Consider the following 9193-nt stretch of genomic DNA (forward strand, 5'->3'; position numbering starts at 1 on the left):
GATTTACATTTTTTTTTCTTATTTTATAAGATTTTTTATTACTCTAATCTATAATCTTTATTTTGTATCATTTAATCAGATATAAACCATGTTTGGTAATTTTATTTTAATTGATATATAATTATATACTATGTAGATCATGAATACAAATTCGGAATTTTGAGATTTTACCCGATCTTGTTTTCTTTTTAGACTACATTGAATCATCGACAAGGTGTCACGACACACAGACAGACAGCAGATGATACATTAAAACATTGTCAAAATATACATTCATAAAGATTTGCCAGGAATACATATGGTAAGAGGCTCCGCCATAAAATTGGGTCTTGCTAAAATTAAATAAAATCTTGAGTAGAGTGTTGAGGGTATGCTTTATATACATGCATGTCATGTCTTGCCTTGGGGGAACAAGTAAATCCGGCATTCATGGTCATTCTGACCGTTTTAAATACAGTTAAATGGTATGTCATGTCCTTAAATAGATTGCATGGAATGAACACTTTCATTTCAAGTACACACAGGTACATTTTGCACTTCTTACTGGTTAAAACAGACAAAGGCCTATTCATATGCATGCAGAATCATAATCCGAGATTCCTCTGACTCTAACCCCTGTATTTACATTGTGATTTGTCCCCTGCACAAGTCACAATGTAAAAGCAGGTTAGAGTCGGAGGAATCTCGGATTAGCAGAATCAGTGCATACATTTTTTTTAAATTTTTGAGTACCTGTAGCACAGGCTTTTGTTTCGTATACGGGGCACCCCTTCTTATTTTACCACAAGGTACATAGCCCAATTTCAGGCATCCCCTCATCAAGCTTGTATTTTGTTAGTATATCAATCATTAAACTTCTTTTAAAATGACATCGTTCGCTTCGAGATATTTTTTCTTGTCAATTAAATCGTTTCAGAAGTCTCTGGTCAAACCAATTTGTAAACCACTTATTTATTCCTCAAAAATTATCTAGTAGGATGTTGGATAATATACATCTATTTCCGGTTGGGATTATGGATATAGGATGAGAATCAGAGACTTGCGAGTATTCCATTCCGAGGTCTGATGTGTTTCCGAAATATAATTCTTATGTTACTCTAAAATGTCCTGATTTTTCTGGTTTTGAACTCTTTCATGTTAGAACAAAATACACAGTTTCGAAAGATTTCCTCTCTTCTCTCTCTCTCTCTCTCTCTCTCTCTCTCTCTCTCTCTCTCTCTCTCTCTCTCTCTCTTTTTTTTTTTTCAAAGTTAATTGCAAATTTTTCAATCAAGACTGGGTGGTTTTTTTAAAATTTTAATGAAATAAATATGCATTGCAAGTCCATATGTAACTGTGAATTCACTTTTTTGGCCATATCTGTGAATTGCCTTGGACAATTTGGTCCTGGTTTTAAATTACTGGTAAAACAGGTACATACTGTATAAGTATTCATTTTTTCATTTACTGGGTGAGAACCTGTAAAATTTCTATTATTTTTTAAGTGATTTCTTCAAACTGCTTGATTAGTTTCCTTTAATTCACTCACATGATTTGTGTATGTCAGATTGAAAGAGGCCTTATGTAAACAATTGAAGTTTTGAACTTTAACATAGGAAATTCAAACACAATACTACAGCTGTAAATGTTTTAGGAATGATTATGATGATATTTTTGAGTTACAATGTACTGTAGGTGTGGAAAGTAAAATTTCAAGTACACTGTATTTTTTTTCAAAATTACTTTTTCAAGAAACACTTCTTTCTGATTATCCTAATGTATATCTAAAATTTCCTATTAAGATTAAGAATTTAATACTTTGTATATATATGCTTTTTTAAGATGATGGCAGATTCCGGTCCAGCGTATAATGGGAATTCCAAGGCCAATGACACTTTTGAGCAGGATCTGAAGGACATCCTGAATGATGGACAAGACCTGACAGACGTACATAACACTGTACAAAGTGGCTCCCCCAACAAGGTCATGACCTCCTCCTACCCTGGAGCTTCCACCGGTAACTTTGGAACACAGTCTGGTCTCCCTCGCTCTTTCACTATGCCTCCTGGTGTGTGTGTGTTTTCATGCTTTTAATTAACATTGCTAATTTGAATATTCAGCTATATACTGGTATATATATTTTTTTTCTTACAGTGTGCGTGGCAAAGTGTTTTAATATCTAATCTCTTATGTATTAAAAATTTTCTATGATCTTCTGAAAATTTTTGAAGTGGTAATGGCAAATGGGTTCCTATATTTTGACGTGGTGTTAATAGGGATTTAGTGAAACTTAATCTTAGAATATTCCTTGCTTTACTTCTAATTAATAAACATTTACAGTCTCTTTTATTCACCCCTGTAGTGTAGTGATCACCATGTTGGCACCTATCGGTCACCATTTCTATTTTTCTATGTGTACACTTGAGATGACATATTTTACACTGGTCTTGAATTTACATGATGACACACTTAATATTTGACATCACTTTATCAGAGGTCAAGCTCAAAGAAGATTCTTTATTGGAATGAAAATTTTAGTTATTTTTGTAACACACTATTTTACACTGATTGATGAACTTTATTGTATGACCAAATTGCAATTCCCCTTGCATCTGATATCATATATATTTTTCTAGCTCTCTTAGAACTTGATGCACAGTACTATTTCTCATTCTACACTTTTCAAAATTATTAATTTTTGAATGAAAAGAAATATTGAAATTGACATATGTACATATGAGCATATTTAAGCTCCTATCGACATAACACAAATAACTTATTTTCTCAAGATTTTTTTTCCAGCAACAAGCAATATCCCACTATCGTCACAAGGGGCTAGACAGAACAATGGTGGTGACTTTCTTCCCAAGACTGTGCATGCTGCCCAAACAAAACTAGAAACCATCAAACACTGGAGTGTAAACACCTTCAAATGTACCAAACAATTCATCTCAGAAAAATTTGGCAAAGGCTCCAAAACTGTGGACTTGGAATTAGAAAATCAAATCGAAACCCTGAGAGATATGCAAAGGAAGTATTCCAACATTTTACGATTGGCAAGGACATTAACTAACCATTTTTACCAGGTTGTGCAGACACAGAGGGCTCTGGGAGAGGCGTTTGCAGAACAATCTCAAAGGAACCCTGAGCTTCAGGAAGAGTTCTCCTACAACTGTGAGACTCAAAGGAATTTGGTGAAAAATGGAGAAGTTTTACTGGGTAATATAACCTTGATCTTCAAAAAAAGTGTATTATGTTTACTTTTCTGAATTTCATCAGTTGATTTGTTAACCATGGATATTTAATTCAAATTTTGTTGGAATTCAAGAGGAGTAACTCTGGATTTCATGTAATGTAAACTTTTAATTGAGTTCATCTCCTTAAAATAATTTTTAATTCAAAATTGAAGATTAAAAGATGTATTAAATTCACCACTTTGTCTGATCTAGTTGACCAAAAAATTTAGAACATGTATTTCTTGTTGCAAAATAAATGTTTTGCAAAACATTATTCTATTTTCTGTTCTTTGCAGGTGCAATGAATTTCTTCACATCTTCAGTCAACACTCTTTGCAATAAGACAATGGAGGACACACTCCTAACAATAAAAAATTATGAGGCAGCCAGGTGAGTTACTTGTTGTGCATTCAATTCATCTGAGGATGGCTTTAGTGTTATAATGATGAATGTACATTTACATGTAAGACAGTCTTATACATGTACATGTATGAACAATTTTGATTTGTCATACTTTTAATATAAGCTCATTTTACTATATTCAGTAAGTTCATAGGACCTCATGTCTTGGAGTCAGCCATGAAATGTAGTTGTACATGTATATGTGAAATATACCGTACTTGTTTTGGTTGTGTATTTATATGACCATAATCCATCTTCCTAATATGTTTACTGTGTTTCAGGTTGGAGTATGATGCATACAGAAATGATGTTGAGGCTCTTCAGTTAGGTCCCAGAGATTCTACTCCTGCCCAAAAAATAGAAGAGGCCAAGAAAAAGTTTGAAGATCACAAAGAAAAGTTTGAAAAGCTTAGAGGAGATGTGGCCATCAAGTTGAAATTTCTAGATGAAAACAGGGTAACTTTATAGATACATATAAATTGATAATTGATAGTTTTGATCATGAAACAGTAATTAAAGAACAAGAAAACATGCACATGTACATAGAGAAATCAAAATCTATAATTTTTCTTCTTTCATTTGAAAAGCTATCAAGTTAGCTACCAATCTGGTTAAAAATCATATCCTTTGATCTGCTCACATGGGGTTTCCTCAGATTCTTGTGTAGCGATTTATGTGAGCAAGTCAAAGGATCTAATTTTAATCAGATTGGTTAGCTGCGAGAAATGCAACATACATGTATTTAGTAAACAAAATTTTTAAATGTATTAGTAGTTCTGTCAATGTTTACTGTGTAAATTATTTTGCAGGTCAAAGTCATGCACAAACAACTTCTGCTGTTCCACAATGCCACGTCCGCCTACTTCTCTGGGAACGCCACTGCCCTGGAATCCACACTCAAGCAGTTCAACATCAAACTGAAATCTGCCAACACTGACGGCCCTTCCTGGTTAGAGCAGTGACATCTTTAACCTATCTAGTCATGTGTACCATTGTGAGAACTAAACCATGTGAGCATATTAATACATGTAAATGAGAATTATGAATGTGAGATAGAGAGTTACTTCCCTTGCTCACCCTATTCCTGACACAAATATTTGATAAAAAAGTCCCAGGTTTTATCATTGCTGTGTATACTCAAGCTTTTCTTCGTCCATTTCATAAAAGTGGGTTATGTACATACAAGGTTGAACTTAAATAAGAAGCTTAAATTTTTTTTGTTCTGTTTGCTTTGATTTGGTTTAAGGAGCAGGTGAATTATTTTGTGGTAGTTACTGTACTCCAACGTCAACAAAGGTACATACATTCCAGATTTGGGTGATATTTGATGTCATGAAACCATGTTTTTATGGTTACTCTGGTTCACTGTTGACAATATTTGTTATATCGTCTCAATACACTTCAGATGTACATGTATTTGTTGTTTTAAATTGTGTGTTAAAGGATGGAAATTAGAACAGTTGCAAATATCTTCATTGTATGCATCTTGCTTTTATGTATGGATAATTAATTTTAAATTTTAATCAATTTAAGTCCATAGGGTCTTTAATTATACATTTATATACATTGTACCTGATGAACCTGTACACAGCTATGCAAAGTTATTTTAATTATAAACATTGAGCTATAACTATTGTTAAAATTGTTTTATTCACAAGGGCTCTACAGAATTTAAAACTCACTGAAAATTTAACTATGAGTTGTTAGTCATTTCATGAAATACTCTTATAGATTGATGCATTTGCATTTATAGCTTGAATGCATTAGTTGTATATATGTTATCATCAAAGATCTAAATATGTACACATGTATATTTCTGTCATCTACAAATTGAATGCTTTCAAAGTATGACCTTAGGGGTTGTGGATTGAAAACAAGGTGACCTTGTTTTCAAGTACTATTTGTCTTTCACTGATCACTGATACACAAACTGCTAAATATGGGCTATTTGTGCTTTATTTTTTCATTCATGTTTAATTGAAAAATACCTGAACTTTTGGCAACAAAAGGCTAAAAATGTATCAGCAGTATAAGTAAAACATTATGAAACAGAGAAACCTGCATTTCACAATTTTAATAAGAAGAAATTTGAAAATTTTCGAAAACATTGTTATGTAAAATTCAAAATTCTGACATTGAGTACTAGTCTGTTTTCAGGTTATGGTCCTTTGGGAGGAACTTAAACATGATCTTTCTGAGCTCATGCAAGCACATTTTCACAACAAAGCTTAAATCTCTAAGGTTGAAAAATTATTAAAGAGGGTGGAGTGTTAAAGGTTTGTTATCTGCAACAACTTTACAAAGGCATAAGAAAATAATGGTGTAAAAAGGTAAATGTGAATTTTATCTATTAAAATTTTATCACACTAGTCAGATTGTAGGAAAACATCCTTTAGAGTAGATTTCTAACACATATTCTCTCAGCACATATAGTGTCCTTCCCCTACCCGTAGTAAAAAAAATATACATGTAAATAAATTCATCTATAAGGACTTTGTTTGGCAGCATTATTTTTTGTTTCACTTGAATTTTTGGTTTTCAATTTCATACCTATCTTTGCAATATTCCTCTGTTCGCATTGTATTATCCTAACATTTTCTTTAATACACACTGTAATATTGAAATCCATATCTTGCAATGCATCTTCCATCCCATTTAGAAACAGTGTGTGATATACATCATTAACAAAAGAATACTAGAAGCCCTATATATGTAAATACTGTGTTAATGAACACTCCATGTTTATTTATTTAATCATGTTAATAGATGCTTATTTTGTTGTAACTGACACTGATTTTACATGTACATGTATCTATAAAGACCACTGTACTGGGTTTTTCTTTTTTTATAAAAGTGGTTTATTTAAGTTTTTCTCCATTATTTATTTGTATGCAGTATATATTATATTATATACCTGCCTCTGTAAAATACATGCATTCATATTTAAAATGAAGTTGTGATTAAAATTTACAAACCTTCAGGCAATTTTTGACTTTTTTAAGAACTTACGAGTGAAATGATTGATTATTTGATTGATTTACTGTATACAAGGAAATTTCCCCCCCTTTTATTTTTGCCCTCGTCACATTTGGGCAATTTTAAAACAGAACGGAATCAAAGTACACTGTATAATTTCTTTATAAACAGAACTGTGAAAGGGCATATTTAAATCATAAAACTGTTAGCAAATGTAAAAGGGTGAAAATAAACCAGTATACAGTACATCTTGTTTTACGTCCCTTTCAAGAATGCTTCACACATATAGAGACATCACCATATACTGGTGAAGGGTTTCAAATTTAGACCTTTACTCAGCACTCAGGGCCACTGAGCACCTTAGAGCATCGAGAGCTCTTTATCTTGTCAATACCTTAACTGTGACATGGGGCCTCTGTTTTTAAGGTCCGTCCATCCAAATAACCCACAACTTTCCCTTATAAGGGAAGACTATACCAAGAAAGGGAAATTGTATATCAATTTTATTGCTGTTGTTCAGTTAAATAAAGTCAAGAGACCTTCATCTCATAGATATAGCTGTTCCAATATGCATGTAAAAGCATACCTAATTTAAACTGGCTGTAAAAATTATAATTAACATTTTAATATAACTAGTAAAAAAAATCCACAACAAAAATAGCAGCAGAACCACAGAGTTTAAGCATGGTCCGTGATGATGGAGAAATTTGACCACGGGACATTGAGTGGAATATTTTACTCAACCGATAATGGCGATTTGGGCCTGCGGTGTAGCATAAAGATGCATAATGTCTGAAATCATGGTTAAAACTTTGCATTGTATATTAATAAATCAACAGAGTTCACTGTTACCTTCAGTTAACAACTTAACAAAATATAAAAATACGACAAACATGTATGAGTCTATGAGAATTTAATCAAAGCCTGATGAGGTAGTAGATGACATGGCAGATCTTTGTACACGATTAGCCACAAAGTTTGTGGTGTCGATGAATCTGTCAACACAGTTTTTGATGCACTGTTCAGCAGAAGAACCAAGTTTATTTCCTGGAGATGTGACACAATAGTCAAAACATTCCTCAGTTAACTGCTGGACAGTCGCTTGAAATTTTTGTCTTTGTTGTTCTCCCTTAAAATATACGAAAATGTTTTTAAATTATAAATTTCAAAGGAATCATTGGTCAAATTGATATCGAGGAAATTCGAGCGAAAACACCTCATGTAATCAACAACGACTTTTATGTATCCTAGATATGATTCAACTTATCTCAACTTACCTTTATGAATTGCTGCATCACTGGATCCTGTAATATCTCCATGATTTCAATGACACAGGAAAAGCTACACAGTTCTTACATTAGTTCTTGTGACTGGTGAACAGAGAATAGGACAGAGAAAATGTGAGTTAAAATTAGGTAATTCTTTCGTTATCCACTTCGATCACGCGATCGGGGGGGGGGGGGGGGGGTCCGGAACACTGTTTTCAAAGTGGTGCATCTGATCGATTTGCTGATTTGCTCACATCACTGACCAATTTTTACAAACTCCAAAAACTTTTTTATTTTCAGATTTATAAATAAAGTTTTATATTTATTTAGTATAATCAGTCTGAAACGCTCTAGCAATATGCAAGTCATAAAACTCTACCAAAATCAGCTGAAAAACCTTGAATATTATAAATCGGCCTAAAGAGGTTGCACATAATACATGATTGTATTATTTCTTAAAGCATATTAATTATTTTGAAATTCTAAAACTCGTTCGATTGTTTAAAAATGTTTACAATTTGAAAAAAAAAAGCAATGGAAGTTTGACACGCCATGTCAATTCAATTTCCATATAATTTATTGCCATGCATGATGAATCATAATATTTTATTCTTAATTTTTTTTTTGGGGGGGGGGTGACTTGAAATTTCTTTTTAAATTTCTTTCTAGACAAGAAGCACAGTTAGTACTATATGCATGTACACGTACAGGTCGATGGTATACATGTTACGATCATAAAAAATAAGAGATACTAGCTAGTCTACCTGCTACATGTATAGGCTATACATAATTTGATAAAGATCGAAAAGATATCACGTGCCTGCACTTGACGTAAAAAATCTCTTCATATTATACCAACGTCACAAACATTTGACGTCATAATGCCTATGGCGTCATAATAATCTTGATTATTGTGGATAGCGCAGTTTGGTCGTCAGGCAGTGCACAGCAAAAATGGGTTTATTTCATAGCTGTATGAGAAAAAATAAAATAGGCATCATCTCAGATGAGGAGGAAGCAGCATACAAACAGATAGAGAAGGTGAACACCGAAGATGTGGAAGAGGAAGTTTACACTCCGTCCCTCTTGGATGCCATGTTTTGTGTGACACCGAATGAGGGCCATGGTGACAACGCCAATGGTTCTATTCCATTTGATTGTGGACAACCACATAACTCTACACCAGATGTTACTCAAAAGAGTGAGATGATGCAGCCCACCCACGAGTCGAGTGTTCCAAAACTACCTCCAATCAATGCAAACATCACTAGAATCTTGATTCTTCCCATTGATAACGAGGCCGCCTACCAAGAATGGAAAGGTAAACTAAAA

General features: G+C 33.2%; 2 protein-coding genes across 3 annotated transcripts; one reads left to right on the forward strand and one right to left on the reverse strand.

The window, feature by feature from the left end:
- Nucleotides 1–207: 207 nt before the first annotated feature.
- Nucleotides 208–5138, forward strand: LOC134248383 (arfaptin-2-like). Of its 2 annotated transcripts, none has more exons than XM_062730789.1 (6): nucleotides 208–301; nucleotides 1822–1996; nucleotides 2782–3198; nucleotides 3512–3605; nucleotides 3899–4073; nucleotides 4427–5138. In XM_062730789.1, exons 1-6 carry the CDS (start codon nucleotides 299–301, stop codon nucleotides 4577–4579), a joined length of 1017 nt encoding a protein of 338 aa, XP_062586773.1. In that variant the 5' UTR covers nucleotides 208–298; the 3' UTR covers nucleotides 4580–5138. The 2 variants fall into 2 exon arrangements, with proteins under 2 accessions (XP_062586773.1, XP_062586772.1); XM_062730788.1 differs by having other exon boundaries at nucleotides 1822–2047; nucleotides 4427–5137.
- A 2351-nt stretch (nucleotides 5139–7489) lies between these two features.
- On the reverse strand, nucleotides 7490–8023 carry LOC134248377 (mitochondrial import inner membrane translocase subunit Tim8 A-like). The gene is made up of 2 exons (XM_062730782.1): nucleotides 7871–8023; nucleotides 7490–7722 (listed from the first exon to the last, which is right to left on the reverse strand). Exons 1-2 carry the CDS (start codon nucleotides 7910–7912, stop codon nucleotides 7507–7509), a joined length of 258 nt encoding a protein of 85 aa, XP_062586766.1. The 5' UTR covers nucleotides 7913–8023; the 3' UTR covers nucleotides 7490–7506.
- Between the last annotated feature and the right edge of the window lie 1170 nt (nucleotides 8024–9193).

This window comes from Saccostrea cucullata, unplaced genomic scaffold (assembly GCF_032062105.1).
Source record: "Saccostrea cucullata isolate Sc308-1 unplaced genomic scaffold, CSIRO_AGI_Scuc_v1 ctg1870, whole genome shotgun sequence".
Classification (NCBI taxonomy): Eukaryota; Metazoa; Mollusca; class Bivalvia; order Ostreida; family Ostreidae; genus Saccostrea; species Saccostrea cuccullata.

Coding starts and splice junctions, on each gene's coding strand:
- LOC134248377 (XM_062730782.1), bottom strand. CDS start 7,912: ATGGAGATATTACAGGATCCAGTGATGCAGCAATTCATAAAG. Junction 7,723..7,870: donor TGATGCAGCAATTCATAAAG/GTAAGTTGAGAT, acceptor GTATATTTTAAG/GGAGAACAACAAAGACAAAA.
- LOC134248383 (XM_062730788.1), top strand. Junction 3,199..3,511: donor AAATGGAGAAGTTTTACTGG/GTAATATAACCT, acceptor TGTTCTTTGCAG/GTGCAATGAATTTCTTCACA. Junction 4,074..4,426: donor AATTTCTAGATGAAAACAGG/GTAACTTTATAG, acceptor ATTATTTTGCAG/GTCAAAGTCATGCACAAACA.